Genomic DNA, 18,172 nt, shown 5'->3' with positions numbered 1-18,172 from the left:
CAAAAAGCTCCGTTTTCGGCGCTCAAGAACTCCGGCGTAGTGTGGACGGATGGCGTAACCGTAGCAAAACTTATGCGTTTTCAAACTAAAACGCACTAGTGTAAACGGGGCCTTAATACCTATACTGAGATATGTGTTTCTGTATTTCTACATAGGTGGTTGAAAGCAGCCAATGACCTTCAGTGCACTTATGACAACCTGACAGGTGATGTGCTTATATCTGCGGGTGTTATTGCATACCTAGGAGCATTTACTGCCCGCTTCCGCCATGACTGTACTAAAATGTGGGCGCAGCTCTGCAAGGTACTGCACTGCTCCTCTCTGTGTGAGGACATATCATTTTTTCTGATAAATTATTATTAATTTTTCTTTTCCTTAGTCTAAGAAGATCCCATCCTCTGATGACTTCTCTCTAAGTAAGACGCTTGGAGATCCAATCAAGATCAGAGCCTGGAACATTGCTGGCCTGCCCACCGACAGCTTCTCCATTGATAATGGGGTTATAGTGAGCAACTCCAGAAGATGGTATGACTCAACCAAATCAAACCAAATCCTTTCGAAATCTTGCATTTGGATTAGAATTTAGAACCAAAATGCTATGTTTTACAACCCCTTTGTCTCTTTTCCAGGCCATTGATGATAGATCCACAGGGCCAGGCCAACAAATGGGTAAAAAATTCAGAACGGGACCATAATCTGAATGTGATCAAGCTAACTGATGCTGACTACATGAGAACACTTGAGAACTGCATCCAGTTTGGTACTCCACTGCTGCTGGAGAACGTTGGAGAGGAACTTGACCCCTCATTAGAGCCACTTTTGCTCAAACAAGTTTTCAAACAAGGTATAGTTCAAAACAAAATAATTTGAATGATTCATTTGATTGATTTAACTGGCAGGGTGTTGACACTTTTACTTCTGGTTCTTGTGTAAAAATAATAATTATACATTTAGTGAACTGCACTTCAGAGCATATTCTGAAAGAATGTAAACTCTTGTTTTTAATTGTAGGTGGTGTGGACTGTATCCGATTGGGTGAAAGTGTGATTGAGTACTCTGCTGACTTTCGCTTTTACATCACTACAAAGCTGAGGAACCCTCATTATCTTCCTGAGTTAGCAACCAAAGTGTGCCTGTTGAACTTCATGATTACACCAGAGGGTCTTGAAGACCAGCTGCTTGGCATTGTGGTAGCAAAAGAGAGGTAATGAAAAAAAAAGTACATGTACAAAATATACACAACTATTCAAGAGAAAAAAATGTAATGACAGTCATTTATTAATAGTTATACTCATTTGTTTGGCATTTTTTAAAAATATTTTTCATAGATTTTGTCCTTATATCTTGTTTTGCAATGCAAAAAGAAAGCACAATCTAATTTATATTGGATTAAAAAAATTTTTACATTTTTTTGTTTAATCATAACTACATTGATTTATATTTTTATTTGTTTTTTAGACATTTTCCCATTGAAAGTTATTAAAATAATGCTTTTATTATGAAATATAAATTTATCACATTCATACAAACATTTATTTATCTTTAATTATGTACAGGATTCTACATTTTGCAAATTTACATTTACATTTAGCTAATTTATATTTATAATTTAAAGAAATATGATTTTTATGAAAGCATGGAGGTCAAATTATTGATAACAAAAACAAATTATATATTTTTGGTTATACCCAATGAGGTTATGCTTGAGGGTGTAATGTGAAGTGGATGCTGACAACAGGGAGTGCGGATCCAAACGCAGGGTTTATTAGCTGAATGATCTGGCAAGTAACAGTCAACACAGGAGCAAACAGATGACTACGACTCTGGATTGCCATTATACAACTGCCTAAACAGGTAGATGGTCAAAAGGCAGGCAGCAGACAGGGTAAAACTAGGGATGGCTGACGTGAAACTAATGTTTCGACACTGTGTTGAGATCCCGAAGCGCAAGTGTTTCGATTCACTGCACCGAAGCATGATCCAAAACACCTGGTCACGTGACTAAAGCGATAAGTTCGATAAGCGATAAGCATCGATAAGTTCAGAAGCAGTGCGAGACCTGGCGAATCTGCTTTTGACTGACAGGGTCTATTAAAACTGTTATCTCATATGGCCTAGTGGAACGTGCATGTGTACGTTGTTACTGTGCTTCAAATGACTTTTGGGTTTGAATTCTGACTTGTACAAATACTCCAAAATCATGATTTTATGTATTTTAATAATGTTACTGTTTTATGGTGTAGTCTATATAGGATACAGCTGCTGAAACGCCATGAATTTAGCATCAGTTTGTAACACTGTAAAACAATAATGAATATTTTTACAGTACTGTGATGGTTGGGTTTAGGGTTTGGGGAGACGTTAATAAAATAAAATAAATGGGAAATTTTATGAATAATATAAATAATTCTTGTTACTTTTATCTCTGGCCACAACCGTGTCTGATCTAGCAACAACCCTGTTTTATGACCAAAACAAGACATATTCATTCATAAAGTGTTTATTCGGATGTCAGACCAAAGTTGAAACAAAACGATACAAGAACAAACAATTTCAAACTGATATTAAAGCAATTCAAAATAGCTGTATTAGCCTGGATTCAAATCAACTATCCCCACATGGAAGTCAGAATCCCTAACCACTCCACTAAATCACTTACCTCAATACCTCAATTTGCTAAACTGTTCTTTGCTGAAGCTGTTGCAAGGCAATACATAAAAAATGACCACTAGGTGTCACTGTAGAGGGGGTTTCGAAACGTTTCAAAGCTTCGATACATTTGCTTCGACTGTTTCAGTGTTTCATGAAGCCTCGCTTTGCCCACCGCTAGGTAAAACAAACAAAACAAAGCAAGGTTCAAAACACGGAAGGCAAGTAAAAGAAAAAAAAAACACATCGTAATGTTCACAGTTCAGTAAAACAAGACTTAGCAATATCTTTGTGTCTGTGTGTTGACTTTATAGTCCATGCAATCAGTTCATGAGTAGCTTCAGCTGTGTCTGTCTGCAATCATAGGGATCCAGGCCAGGTGTGGTAGTGGTGCATGACTGAATCTTGTAGTCCATTTAATGGCAGATTTGTAGTTCTATGTAATGTGAAAGTTCTCCAGCGATCTATGATAATTAGATCGCTGGTGATCGTGACAAGGGGAAAGCATAGACTGCACTGGGTATAATCGAAAAAACATAAATAAGATTAGCCACTGATTAGCCACTGATTCTCTAAAACAAAATACTTATGATTAAAAAAATTAATAAATTTGGTAGCATGACTTAATGTCTTAAATCTTATGGTATAATGAATAAATATAGCACATTTCTTAATGTAAAGCAGTTTCTGGCATCACTTTCCTTAGAGTGTGATTTATTATTCAATTAAAGTCCCTCTATGAAATTTCTCTTCTGTTTTCAGGCCCGAATTAGAGGAGGAGAGAAATGCCCTGATCCTGCAGTCTGCAGCCAATAAGAAGCAGCTTAAGGAGATTGAGGACCAAATCCTGGAGACTCTGCAGTCCTCAGAGGGGAACATCCTGGAAGATGAGAGTGCCATCCAGATCCTGGACGCTGCAAAGCTCATGTCTAATGAGATTACCAAGAAACAGCAGGTTTGGCGAAGAGCTGGTTTTGAAATAATCTTTTTATCAATACCATGACTAAACCTAGTTGTGAATTTATTATTTAGATCGCAGAGAAGACTGAGATTGAAATAGCCGAGTCGAGGGAGGGCTACAGAGCCATCGCCAAACACTCCTCCATCCTCTTCTTTACTATCGCAGACCTGGCCAACATCGACCCCATGTATCAATACTCTCTCAACTGGTTTGTCAACCTCTACGTCAACTCCATTCTTGACAGGTGGGGAATAACTGCTCAAGAGTTTACAATTAACTTTTTTTTTTTTTGTTGAATTTTTCCTTGCATTTACTCATTTACATGCCTTTCACAGCAACAAATCAAAGAATCTAGAGAAAAGACTCCGATACCTGATTGATTATTTCACCTATAACCTCTACTGCAACGTGTGCCGTTCGCTCTTCGAGAAGGACAAACTCCTCTTCTCGTTCCTGCTCTGTTCTAACCTACTGCTGTAAGTTCAAACAAATCAGGCTTTGTGTCACTGTTATATTACTGACGTAGTAATATATGGTGTTGAATAAATCTGTGCAATGAACTTGATCTTTTCAAGGGCTAAAAAGGAGATTGAATACTCTGAATTTATGTTCCTGCTCACTGGTGGTGTGGGACTGCAGAACAGCATCCCCAACCCTGATCCAAACTGGCTCCCTGACAAGAGCTGGGATGAGATTTGCCGAGCCAGTGATCTTCCAGCCCTTAATGGCATTAAGTATGTCAACTTAAATAAGTCAAATGTTATATTTGCATGTTACATCAAGCTTTGTGCTGAGGATGATGACTCTTTGTTTGGATTGAATACAGGGAGAGCTTTATTAAGAGTCCTGAGAGTTTCCTGCCCATTTATGATAGCAAGGAGCCATTCAACACAGCTTTGCCCAAGCCCTGGTGTGATAAACTCAACGAACTTCAAAAGATGATCATTTACAGATGTCTTAGACCTGACAAAGTGAGCTCTTATTGAGTTAACCTTTACTTTTCATATTCAACATTCTGCATTACATGGTAGCATTTCACTCACCTGAACAATGATTGTACCTTTTTTCATTTTTGTCAGATCGAACCAGCAATCAGCAAGTTTGTGACTGACAAACTGGGAAAGATATTTGTCGAACCCCCTCCTTTTGACCTGAGTAAGAGCTACAATGACTCCAACTGCACCATTCCACTGGTGTTTGTTCTCTCTCCTGGAGCAGATCCTATGGCTAGTAAGTTTAATTCCTTACATTTATATAGTGCTTTTTTGGACGCTCAGAGCACTTTACACGATTTTTGGGGGGAATCTATCAGTGTGCAACATCAATCTGGATGACATGACAGCAGCCATATTGTGCCAGACGGCACACCACACACAAGCTGATTGGTGGAGAGGAGACAGAGTGATTAAGCCAATTATTATATGGGGATGTTAGGAGGCCATGACGGACATAGGCCAGTGGTCAAATTTGGCCAGGATGCCGGGGTTAAAGCCCCACTCTTTTCGAAGGACATCCTGGGATTTTTAATGACCACAGACAGTCAGGACTTCGGTTTAACGTCTCATCTGAAAGATGGTACTCACTGAGCAGTATATAGTCCTTACTGGGGCGTTAGCATGAGTGCCCCCTGCTGGTCTTACTAACACCACTTCCGGCTGCAACCTAGTTTTTCCTATGTAATCTCCCGTCCAGGTTCTGACCGGAAACAGTGCTGCTGAACTTCAGTGGGCGACCTTGTGAGAGTTGCAGAGAGCTAGCTGCTGGATTAAATGGGACAATACCTTTCAGTCATTTCAGTCAGTGTTTTGGTAATAATAAAAGAGTACCTACTATTTTCAATTGTAAACTCTACAATATAAAAAAAACTGTTCAAATCTAATATTTAAGGGCAAACATGTTGAAGATTATGCTCGTGAACCACTAGTTATGAGTAAGCCAGGCTTCTTCAAAGTGGGCAATTCATGTATTCAACACTGATTCACAACCTAGGTAGATGATTGAGATGCACCAATTGAAGCATTACATAGTGATGCTCGATTATGTCCAAAATCACAGTCACTAATATTTTGATCAAATATTAGTCAAAGCAGTCAAGTCACCCGGTCAAAGCAGGGTGAATCCGCCTTCATCTACTATGCCCCTCGCTGCTGGAATCAGCTTTCAGAAACGATCAGATGTGCTCCAACATTATTTAAGTTCAAATCAAGACTGAAAACACATCTGTTTAGCTGTGCCTTTGCTGAATGAGCACTGTGCTACGTCCAACAGATCACACTATTGTGTCTTCTTTACTTTTTGCATTTTTATAACCCGTTTTTAACACATTTTAATCTGTTTTTATCTGTTTTAATGTATTTGTTTTTATTTTCTTATACTTTTCTCTTTTATTCCTTTTTATGTAAAGCACTTTGAATTGCCGCTGTGTATAAAAAGGTGCTGTATAAATAAACTTCCCATGCCTTGCATTGCATTGCCCATTGTAATCAAGACTAATTTCAACAGTTACAAGTGACTATATGACCAAAACTTTTTGTATCTATATATTGAAACTGAATTGAATTGAAATTGAACCCCGGAGTATTGCCAGTCTATATCGATTGATGATAAGCTTCTGTAATAGTAGGCGGGGCTTTATTCACCATTTTGATCGTAACACTTTTCCCAATTCAAAAAGATACAAGTGACATGTCTTGTGTATTCTATAGTCTTTGGCCTGGGCATACTGCCCAAGATAAATAAAATGACTTGTCTTAAATGGACTTTGGTAGTAATCAGCAGGAATTTACCCACTGTCAGTTTAAAAGCCACACAGCTTCGATGTACTGGTATACATTACACATTTTAATTCTCAACTCTTTTATTAATTAATTATTTTATTTGTTTATGAAATAACAAACAGGGTTATTTGTGAAAAATCACTAAGAATTGCTGTATATTTGACCATTTAGGCAAGCACCTTAATTTAAAAGATGATCCTTTAAAAATCGCAGTATATGATTTTACTGATTTTCATGTGAAATTGGGCTTTGTGAAGGAAGGAATGCAGACTGCTGGAAAAGGGGCAGGATATGATGCTATGAATGATTTTTCTTTTGATTATTGTTTTTCATAATTGAGTCTAAAATTGCATTTCAATTAATTTGCACAATTCTAGCATTGTCTACAATTGAAGTAACAATCTTTGCAGTTGTGTAGTGTAATCCAGCCTTAAATGATTTTGCCTAACCCCAGGTCTGCTGAAATTTGCCAATGACAAGAACATGGGTGGCTCCCAATTTAAATCTATTTCCCTGGGACAAGGCCAGGGTCCCATAGCCGTGAAGTTGATACGCTCAGCCATGAAGGATGGCACCTGGGTGTGCTTACAGAATTGCCACCTGGCCGTGTCCTGGATGTCCACTCTGGAGAAGATTTGCGAAGACCTCAGCCCTGACACATGCCATCCAAACTTTCGTCTTTGGCTTACCAGTTACCCATCACCCAGGGTAATAATTCATGGGTCCAGTACTTAATTTGTAATCATCTTCTTCCTCAGTCAGTCAGTCAGTCAGTTTGTGAGTTTATTTGCTTTCAGTTTCCAGTGACCATCTTGCAGAATGGGGTAAAGATGACCAATGAGCCTCCCACCGGCTTGAGGTTAAACCTGTTGCAGTCGTATCTGTCTGACCCCATCTCAGATGCTGACTTCTTTGCAGGATGTCCTAAGAAGGAGCTGGTGAGTGGAATGCCAGTTTGTGGACTTTTGTTGACTGTGCCTCCTGTTTCTTTATGTAGTTGTAACTACCTATTGTTTTATAGGTCTGGGAGAAGCTCCTGTATGGGGTTTGTTTCTTTCATGCCCTTGTGCAGGAGAGGAAAAAGTTTGGGCCATTGGGATGGAACATTCCATATGGGTTTAACGAGTCAGACCTACGCATTAGTATTAGACAATTGCAGGTAAAGCACTTTCAATTGCACCGCAGTATTATTTTGCACAACTCTTGAGCAAAATGGTCAAAACCAAGCCTTTCATTAGGTGTTTTTTTGGTCATGTGTAGGTATATAAAACTGTTTTGAAGATTTTTTTTTTTATTGACCTAAGCCACATATTATGTAGATATCAGAGAACAATTTAACATATAGAGTCAATGCACTCTATGGCACCTTCAATAAAACCCCTCATATTTTAAGCACTTTACAGCAGACGTGAGGCCAGAAATTTTAAATTGGGTGAACGAATAGGGTGGTCCTTGGTGCCTACTTTAGAATTAAGTCTATTATCTACTCTCTTATATCGGCTTTATAATAATAATAATAATAATATTTATAATATATTTACCCCTTCCCAAAATTATGTTTAACAGAGCAAGGAAATTTTTACTGTGTCTGATAATATTTTTTCTTATTATTTGTTTTATTTTAGCTAGAGTAAAAGCAGATCTAAAATTAAAAAAAAAAAAAAAAAAAAACATTTTAAGGTCAGTCATTAGCCCCTTTAAGCAATTTTTTTCTATAATCTACCGAACAAACCATCGTTATACAATAACTTGCCTGATTACCCAAACATGTCTAGTTAACCTAATTAGCCTAGTTACGCCTTTAAATGTTGCTTTAAGGTGTATAGAAGTGTTTTGAAAAAGGTCTAGTAAAATATTATTTACTGTCATCATAGTAAAGATAAAAATAAATAAGTTAGAAATTAGTTATTGAAAATATTATGTTTAGAAATGTGTTGAGAAAATCTTCTCTCCGTTAAACAGAATTTGGGGAACAAATAAAAAGGGGACCTAATAATTCAGAGGGGCTAATAATTCTAACATTAACTATATATATCCAGAGTGCCAAAGCACTCACTTTTTGATAGAACGCAGATATTATCATTCAAGATGTGAAAGCAAAAATACATATTTTCCTTCTGAATGTTGTATCCCACGAAGCAGGCGGAACTTGAGTATATTGAATTCAGCCTGTTTACATAAAGTTTTGATGTTAACTACAAATAATTAACGTATGTCTTGCTAATATTTTCAAATTTCTTGCAAGTTAACGTGTCAGATTCAAACGATCCCCAAAACATTAGCTACAATGAAAACTGACCAAACAAAGGTTTTAATTTTATGCTGAAAACAATGCAATTATATTACCATACCTCTCACACTATATATTTTACTACTTATAATCTCCTTTCTTGACCAGCAAATAAGAATAATCAGTTGGACAATTCCATTTTTTTATGCAGTGGGGAAATTTAAATTTTATTGACAAACAATGACTAAAAGGATGTTGTTAATCAACAATATTAAATTTCATTTATAATTCTGCATACATTAATGACATGCTTTCTATTTAGGATTTATCCTTTTTTTTTTTTTTGAATGGGCCAGCCTTCGGTTTGAGTGGGCCTGTGCCACCCTGGCCCTTGTGTTCCCCCTCCACTGCTTTACAGTACATCAAGCACACAGACCTAATAACAATAGGGTCAGAAAAATGTCACTGACAGTTGATACAAGTATGTGAATGGATGATAGTGTAAAATGTTTAAATAATAAATGCTGTTATTTTTTTTTCAGCTTATTTAACTTTTTTTATTTAAAAAAATGAAGAATAAAATCTTGTGATGAAAGTTTTAAAATATCTGGAAAATGTTTTGACGCTCAATCCAAATTAAAGCATGGAACAAAAGGAAATCTTTTAAACGAACAGCAAAGAAGGTAATTTTTTTGCTGTCTTTGTTCCTCAGCTCTTTGTGAATGAGTACCAGGAAGTTCCCTTTGAGGCCATCACATATCTCACAGGAGAGTGTAACTATGGAGGACGTGTAACAGATGACTGGGACCGTCGCCTCCTCATGACGATCCTCGCTGACTTCTACAACAAAGACGTTATTGACCACCCACGCTACTCCTTCTCCCCTAGTGGCAAATATCACGCACCTCCAAAGTCCATCTACGAAGACTATGTAGAGTTTATCAAGGTGCAACTTTCATGTTATTCAATTACCAAGTACTCAAGTTTATTTGTATAGCACTTTTTATGATACATATCATTTCAAAGCAGCTTTACAGATTGCAAACATGATTTCACTTCACAATTAAAAGTAATCTTTTTGTCAGAGTTTACTTTGTCTAAGTAATGTCCATATTGCAGAACTGGAAACGCGGGGTCATGCGTCAAGTTTTGCAGTTTGCTGCTATGCAAAGTTCAAGCTTGGTGAACTCTGACCTGCGAAGTGGCATCACTTGACTGCGTGAGACCAATCAAGGATCAAAACATGACCTCTCTGGACAGAAATTTAAAACATGGAGCAATCGCTCGCTTTTTTAATGTCTAATCATCTTGTTTAATCCCACCCCTTTTCGCTGCGCCATACAACAGAATTCGCATTATCAAACTCTAGTGTGACCGCAGCTTGAATGTGAATGTTCTCCAGTGATCTATGAAGGTTAGATCGCTTGTGGTCGTGACACCATCACTGGTGTTTGGGGTCTGCTAATATTTTCTGCAGAGGCTGGGGCCAAACTTGAGCTGTCCTAAAGATGACTACAATCTTTGCTGAAACAATTATGCACAATACAATTCATTTTTATTCAAATTTAGGATTATTATTACTATTAATATTCAGTTTTAATCTAAAAAGAAGAAAATTGTTTAATGGAGAGATGCTTTAATATAATAGTTATAAATCATAAATAAATCATTTTTAATAGTTTTTTTATTTTGCCTTTGCCATGATGAGAGTACACATTTTTACAATATACAGAATACAGCTTAAAGTGCTGTTTAAGTTCTTAACTAGGTTAATTAGATTAACTTGGCAAATCTGGATAATTAGGTATGTTACTGGATTTGAGTGCTTTGTACTGTAGCCAATCAAAAAATAAATCTTTATATAAATAATATTCTAAACATACTATCTTTAAAAAACAGCTTTTCCAGCCAAATTTAAATACATAAAAATACATAAAATGTATTTTTTTGTTCAAATATCTAAAAATTCTTATATCAAGAAGCATTGTCTTGTTTTTGAAAATAATATCCCAATATTAGGTTAGTTTTTCCTTAAAACAAGCAAAATAATCTGCCAATGGGGTAAGCAAAATAATCTTGTTTTCCCTTTTGACATAAGTTTATTTTGCTTAATCCATTAACAGATTATTTTGCTTGTTTTTAGGAATACTTGCTTAATTTTGGCATATTATTTCTGAAAACAAAACAATATGTTCTGCTTGTCTAGAAAATTATTCTTGATTTAGGAATGTTTTGAAAAAAGACAAAAAATCTGAGTAAGAAAATCATTTTAGTGTTACCAGATATAGCTGACTTTTTCCAGCCAAAAGGCTGTCCAAAACTTGCCAAAACACGCAAAAAAATCCCAAAATATTAGATTAATATTTTATTTAATTTTCATTTATTTAAATCAAAATTAACCCAGTTAATTTAACTATCATACAGCAAATAACAACAGAACAGAACCACAACATAACCAAATCTCATCGAAACACTGCCCCCCTCTCACCCACACACTGCTTAATGTTAGAGTATGTTTTACTTTCGAAATGGGGTATACATTTGTCTTACTTGGCATCTTAAAATCTTTTAAACATAACTAGATGCTGCCTAATCAATCAGGCAACACTTCTATGTTTGTTTTTGGTGTCAATTGTGAAAAAAAAACTATGGAGATTAGTGTCATGATGAACTGCTGTTCAGTTACGTTTTGTTTAATAAGTTGCATATAAAAGTCATTTTAAAACCACCCAAATTTTTTCAACCCGCCTATGCCATTTTTTACCTGCACAATTTAACCGCCCAACTGGGTGGGAAACCGCCCAATCTGGCAACACTAAAGACTTTCTCCAGAAGAAAAAATATATAGTAGGAAATACTGTGAAAATGTCCTAGTTCCTTTAAAAACTTGGGAAATATTTGAAAAATAATTCAAATTTCACAGGAGGGCTTAAAACTGTGTATGCTCCACAGAAACTCCCATTTACCCAGCATCCCGAGGTGTTTGGCATGCATGAGAACGTGGACATCTCCAAAGACCTTCAACAGACAAAACTCCTGTTCGATTCCCTCCTTCTGACGCAAGGTGGAGGCTCAAAGGGCGGAGGAGGCTCTGGCGGAGACAGCACCCTTCTGGACATTGCTAATGACATCCTTTCTAAAGTAACTCGTCCTTTATTAAATTATACATTGTTATTGGCATACAAATGCAGTTTGCATATGTGCCGGTGATTTATTGACATTCCCATTTGACCCATGCAGCTTCCAGGTAACTTTGACATCGAGTCTGCCCTCGTCAAGTTTCCTGTGTGTTATGAGGAGAGCATGAATACGGTGCTCGTGCAGGAGATGCAGCGCTACAACAAGTGAGTCCTTTTAGATCCACAATTACCAATTCAGGGAAGATGTGTGTTGGATTGTAACTTCTCTGTGTGTTTTTATCTCTCAGTTTGAGCAGTACCATACGTGTGAGTCTACAGAATCTAATAAAGGCCATTAAGGGGCTGGTGGTGATGGATGCAGAGCTGGAGGCTGTAGCCGGCAGTCTGTTGGTGGGGAAAGTGCCAGAAAAGTGGGCCAAATGCTCCTATCCCAGTCTCAAGCCATTGGGTAGCTATGTCAATGACTTCCTGGCCAGACTCAAGTTTTTGCAGGTCAGTGACCACACAGACAGAGAACTGCGTGAAAAAAAATTTTTTGCAAAAATTGGTTTAGTGAGAGAAGTTGTGCAGAATTCTGTCAACTTTGTTATGTGTTCTTAGTATTTTAGACTTCAATATAGTTATATTATGTAGCATATAAATATTCTTCGTATTCCTTTATTCATTTTCCTTCAACTTAGTCCCTTATTTATCAGGGGTCGTCACAGCAGAATGAACTGCCACTTATTCCAGTATGTTTTACGCAGCGGTTACATGCAACGGGGAAAACATGCAAACTCCACATAAAAAAGGCACCTGGGCCAGCCGGGACTCAAACCAGCAACCTTCTTGCTGTGAAGCGGCAGTGCTAACCACTGAGCCACCATGCTGCCATTCTTCTTGTTAATGTATATATTTTTATATTATATTGCAGGAACTATTCATAGTTAATAGAACCAAAAAATGATTTGTTAGCGATTTATAGAATGCAAGTCAGAGGCAAACAGCACTTTCACAAATATAAAAACATATACAGACATACTAAATGAATATCTGTGATGATATCCTGATGAGCCTTTGAAGTGAAACAATGGTCTGTGCAAGAATACAAACATTATTTATAATATTATAATGCATTTTATGAATCACTAAGGACTACGGTTTTAGATAAAGATATTGTTATAATGTTTTACTGAAGAAAAATCTTCATTGACTGTGCATCTTGTATTGACTGTGGGTCAATGAATTAGCAGAACATTTTAAGTACAGCAAATTTAGAGAACAGTAACACACTTTTCAGAAGGCCAACATGCATTTAAGATCTTTTTTTATTGGTCTCATGAAATATTCTAATTTTGTGAAATACTGGATTTGAGTTTTTTTTTTAAATCTTTAATCTATAATCATTCAAATTAAAACAAATGAAGGCTTGAAATTTTTCACTTTGTGTGTAGTGAACTAATATAACACACAAGTTCACTTTTTGAAACAAATTAATGAAATAAATGGACTTTCCCTCAATATTCAATTTTTTTTTTTTACAATCTGTAATAAAATATTTCTTGAGTAGCAAATGAGCACATCAGAATCATTTCTAAAGGACCATGTGCTTCTTCTTGCTGCACAATATACAACAATGGTCTCAAACTCAATTCGTGGGGGGGTCACAGCTCAGCACGGTTTAGCTCCAACCACCTTCAACTCACACCTACCTAATCTCTATACCTGCATCCCAAATGATACACTGTGTATTTATGCACTTACACACTCAACAGCATAGTATATGTATGTAGTGTCATCCTAAATGGAACACTTACGGGGTTTTTTTTACTAAGCAGAAATTCAAACCATTTCCCTGATGACATTTAACAAATTAGTGAAATAAATGACCAAAGTACCAAATAATTCCTGCCATGAGTATAACGAGATTCTCGGGAGGCGGTATTATAGCTCTCGTTGGGGAATTTTGCTTTCACAATCCAAAATAAATAAAGTAATCCAACACGAGAGCCCGATAGCTCAGCCCCTTCTGATATGTGAGCAAAGCTGCGGTCGTTGATTGTGTGAAGTGTCCATCATTCCTCACTTATTTTAACAGTTGAATAAGTGCATCATTTGGGTAATTAATGTGTATTTAGTATTATTAGAGTTTTCAGTGCGAACGCTACTCTGTTAAAATAGTTGGGTTAAAAATACCCTTATAACCCAACTATAGGTTATCATAGCACCTTCCCACCTATGGGTTATTTTAACCCAATGTATTGGGTTATATAATTTAATCCAATGCATTGGATTATTCTAATTAAATGTTATTTTTTTCATTCTGGTATTACTATTGCTATTATTACTACTATTAATTTTATAATTATGGCTGGGTAAATAAATAACTTACAGTTTTCAAAAATATTGAAAATGCTTTTTTCCATTACATTTTAATTCCAGAAACTTCTGTTAAAATAAATCAAGAATCACAAACAATAAAGAAACAGAACAAAGTACAGACAGTTATAAACTGTGCAAGCAGAAAAGCATGTGTTGATTGAGCAGAAATTGGAGTTCTGTGTGCTGTAGAGGCTGTCCAGCAGCTGCAGCAAGCTTCACTCAGTGTCCACAATTTACAATACATTTTAACCACATCCAAATGCTTCTAAAAGATGGTCTTGGAAGTAGACCGGATATAAAAACACGACACGGAGAGGTCATTTGACAAGAAAATAATATTCTTGGGTTAGAGCTTAAATCAACATTAAAACGCAAAAACAAAATTACACATGCATATTAATACAGCTGTTTTGTGTCAGTTGAATCAGCTGACAGTTAAAAATCTAATTTACAACCCAACTTGTTGAATTACTAACTAAATAACCAAATAAAAGTTAAAAATAACCCAACAAAGCACCAAATATTTAACTCAACCAGTTAGGTTATTAATAAATAATCTAATAAAGGTTGAAAATATTCCAACAAAGCACCAAAAATGTTTAACTCAACCATTGGGTTAAATAAATAACTCAACGTTTTTTAGAGTGTTATACTGCAAAATGGCGTAGAATAGTGCATAAGTATGCAATTTGAGACTCACCTTAGTAGTCTTGATCACCTTGATTAGTTGGATCAGCTGTGTTTGATTGGGGTCATAGCAAAACTGAGCTGTGGCCCTCCAGGAATCGAGTTTAAGACCTATGATATACAACAATGTTACACAATAACATTTATTCTTTTTGACTGAATGCAGTAAATTGTATCAGAAATAAGTTGTCTTCTTCTTTTTCTAGGACTGGTATGACACCCAGAAGCCCCATGTATTCTGGTTATCTGGGTTTTTCTTCACTCAGGCTTTCATAACAGGTGCCTTGCAGAACTACGCCAGGAAATACTCCATCCCCATTGACTTACTGGGCTTTAACTATGAGGTCTTCTCTGTTACAATTGTCTTTAGGTTTGTTGTACATTAATTTGAAACATTTTAAGAGCATCATTTTGTTCGTAATTGCTTTAGGTTCTGCCGTTTGACACCTCTGACTCGTCTCCAGAAGATGGAGTATACATTCATGGCCTTTTCTTGGATGGAGCGCGATGGGATAAAAAAAGGCAAGAAGCTTTTCCTTGGTTGGAAGAAGAATGACATAATTATACATAACTATTTAAGTTTTTAATGTATTTGTTCTTGTTTGCAGTGGAGTGTTGGCCGAACAGTATCCCAAAGTTTTATTTGATGCAGTCCCCATCATTTGGATCAAACCAAGTACGATCATCTCCGCATATATAAGTACACCGCTCACAAATCTATCTTTTAAATTTATATTTTTAATAAGAAGCTATACAATATTATATTTATATTTATATACAATATTATGCATTAGTTTAGTCAGTAATGAAGCCAAATCTGGAGCTTATCTAACAAAATAACTTACGATAACGGTCCAAAAACTAGAGCACTCACATTTATGTTATAAAAAAAATATTAAATACAAATTTAAAGAAGAGGAAAAATCAAGAGAGACAAAAAAAGTAAACATTTTGTTAAAATTTTGTAGGTTGTATTGTATTTTTTTATGTTTGGTGACTAAAATATTAATTTAATAAATATATCTGTTTGATAAATCTGTTTTGTTTAAATGCATCAAATTGCATTGCCTATATTCAATAAGAAATGGATAAAAATATAATTTTTTCAAAATGGGGTGTACTCAATTATGCTGAGCACTGTATATACTGATTAATTACATTCCCATGAAATATTTCATTCTTTTGTATACGCTTAAATGTCACAAATCTCATAAATGTCACAAATTCTGTCTTCAGCGGACAAGAAGGCCATGGACCAGCCCCATAGTGTCTATGTGTGTCCCCTCTACAAGACCAGTGAGCGTAAAGGTACACTGTCCACCACTGGCCATTCAACCAACTTTGTGATCACCATGATGCTTCCTACTAGCAAACGTCCTCAGCACTGGATCAAGAGAGGCGTAGCTTTGCTGTGTCAGCTGGATGATTGACCACAAACACTTTATTTACTGTTCTCACACATGTGGATATACAAATGTATCTATTAAAAATAATATCTCAGCAACTGATTTTTTTTATTTTTTTTGACAAACACAGACACATTTTATTTGCTTGCCTTCAATACTTCTTCCAGTCTTTCCCATGGTTCACTGACTGCCATGTTTCTTAGCCATAAGTTGATCTCCAAGGATTTTCCAGAGATTTTCAATCAGGTTTAGATCAGGGCTGTGGGCTGCCAATCCATTATTGTAATGTTTTAAGCTTCAAGAAACTGCTTTACTAATTTTGGTGTGTGACAGGGTGATTTTTGACTGATGAAGTTATTTTTCACAGCAATTTTTCGTTTTCCATTAGTCTTAGTGCACAATGTAACTACAGAAGTGTCAAGCTTTAATTTTTAATTAAAAAAAAATTATCTTAATAAAATTTTTCTTTTTTTATGAGATGCTGATCTATGCTAAGCTAAACTAAAAGTGCTTCCACCAGACCCCGAGATAACCTGAATGGATTAAAAAATGGTAAAACTCACTGTAGAAAAAGTAGGAAAGTATTCATCACTTTTTCTACATTTTTTTTATGTTACAGCCTTATTCCAAAATGGATAAAAAATTATTTCCTCAAAATTCTACACACAATACCCCATAATGACAATGTGAAAAAATATTTTTTTTTTAAATTGTTGCAAATTTATTAAAAATAAACAACTTGAAAAATCACATGTATATCAGTATTCACAGCCTTTGCTCAATACTTTGTTGATGCACCTTTGGCAGCAATTACAGCATCAATTATTTATGAATATGATGCCACACGCTTCACACACCTGTCTTTGGGAATTTTTGCCCATTGCTCTTTGCAGGACCTCTCAAGCTCTATCAGGTTGGATGGGAAGCTACGGTGTACAGTCATTTTCAGATCTCTCCAGAGACGTTCGATAGGATTTAGGTCTGGGCTCTGGCTGGGCCACTCAAAGACATTCACAGTTGTTGTGAAGCCACTCCATTGATAATTTGATGATGTGCTTTGGGTCATTGTCCTGCTGGAAGATGAACTGTCGCCCCAGTCTGAGGTCAAGAGCACTCTGAAGCAGGTTTTCATTCAGGATGTCTCTGTACATTGCTGCATTCATCTTTCCCTCTATCCTGACTAGTCTTCCAGTTCCTGCTGCTGAAAAACATCCCCACAGCATGATGCTGCCACCACCATGCTTCACTGTAGGGATGGTATTAGCCTGGTGGTGAGCGGTGCCTGGTTTTCACCAAATGTAATTGGAGTGAAATGGCATTCACTCCAAACAGTTCAATTTTAGTCTCATCAGACCAGAGAATTTAGTTTCTTTTGGTTTGAGAGTCCTTCAGATGCCTTTTGGCAAATTCCAGGCAAGGAGTGGCTTCGTCTGGCCACTCTACCATACAGGCCTGATTGGGGTATTGCTGCACAGATGGTTGTCCTTCTTTAAGGTTCTCCTCTCTCCACAGAAGAACGCTGGAGCTCAGGCAGAGTGAGCATCAGGTTATTTATCACCTCCCTGACTAAGGCCCTTCTCCCCCGATCACTCAGCTTAGATGGCCGACTCTAGTCCTGGTGGTTCCAAGCATCTTCCACTTATGGATGATGGAGGCCACTGTGCTCATTGGAACTTTCAGAGGGTCAGAAATTTTTATGTAACCATCCCTAGCCCTGTGCCTTGAGACAATCCTGTCTCGGAGGTCTACAAACAATTCTTTTGTCTTCATGCTTGGTTTGTGCTTTGACATGCACTGTCAACCCTGGGACCTTATATAGACCTTATATAGATTCATATAAAACCTTATATATATTTACCACAGATGAACTGTAATTAAGCTGCTGAAACGCCTCAAGAATGATTAGTGGAAACAGAATGTACCTGAGCTCAATTTAGAGCTTCACGGCAAAGGTTGTAAAT

At 36.5% G+C, this 18,172-nt stretch overlaps 1 protein-coding gene across 2 annotated transcripts in view; it reads left to right on the top strand.

Annotated features, from left to right (window-relative positions):
* The window catches only part of dnah12 (dynein, axonemal, heavy chain 12), a 52,602-nt gene extending 36,293 nt beyond the window's left edge, over positions 1 to 16,309 (top strand). For both annotated transcript variants that reach the window (XM_021469932.2, XM_073938802.1), the window contains exons 54-74: positions 156 to 303; positions 380 to 525; positions 630 to 844; positions 1,012 to 1,204; positions 3,412 to 3,604; positions 3,682 to 3,854; positions 3,946 to 4,086; positions 4,186 to 4,344; positions 4,437 to 4,581; positions 4,690 to 4,840; positions 6,842 to 7,095; positions 7,185 to 7,325; positions 7,409 to 7,546; positions 9,330 to 9,563; positions 11,570 to 11,758; positions 11,858 to 11,961; positions 12,045 to 12,249; positions 15,012 to 15,149; positions 15,236 to 15,327; positions 15,414 to 15,481; positions 16,042 to 16,309. In XM_021469932.2, the coding sequence (XP_021325607.1) occupies positions 156 to 303; positions 380 to 525; positions 630 to 844; positions 1,012 to 1,204; positions 3,412 to 3,604; positions 3,682 to 3,854; positions 3,946 to 4,086; positions 4,186 to 4,344; positions 4,437 to 4,581; positions 4,690 to 4,840; positions 6,842 to 7,095; positions 7,185 to 7,325; positions 7,409 to 7,546; positions 9,330 to 9,563; positions 11,570 to 11,758; positions 11,858 to 11,961; positions 12,045 to 12,249; positions 15,012 to 15,149; positions 15,236 to 15,327; positions 15,414 to 15,481; positions 16,042 to 16,235 (3,421 nt within the window). In that variant the 3' untranslated portion in view covers positions 16,236 to 16,309. The remainder of the gene's footprint in view (positions 1 to 155; positions 304 to 379; positions 526 to 629; positions 845 to 1,011; positions 1,205 to 3,411; positions 3,605 to 3,681; positions 3,855 to 3,945; positions 4,087 to 4,185; positions 4,345 to 4,436; positions 4,582 to 4,689; positions 4,841 to 6,841; positions 7,096 to 7,184; positions 7,326 to 7,408; positions 7,547 to 9,329; positions 9,564 to 11,569; positions 11,759 to 11,857; positions 11,962 to 12,044; positions 12,250 to 15,011; positions 15,150 to 15,235; positions 15,328 to 15,413; positions 15,482 to 16,041) is intronic.
* Positions 16,310 to 18,172: the final 1,863 nt, after the last annotated feature.

This window comes from Danio rerio, chromosome 23, assembly GCF_049306965.1.
Source record: "Danio rerio strain Tuebingen ecotype United States chromosome 23, GRCz12tu, whole genome shotgun sequence".
NCBI lineage: Eukaryota > Metazoa > Chordata > Actinopteri > Cypriniformes > Danionidae > Danio > Danio rerio.
The sequence above is the reverse complement of the archived record's forward strand: the minus strand, read 5'-3'. Positions and strand labels throughout refer to the sequence as shown.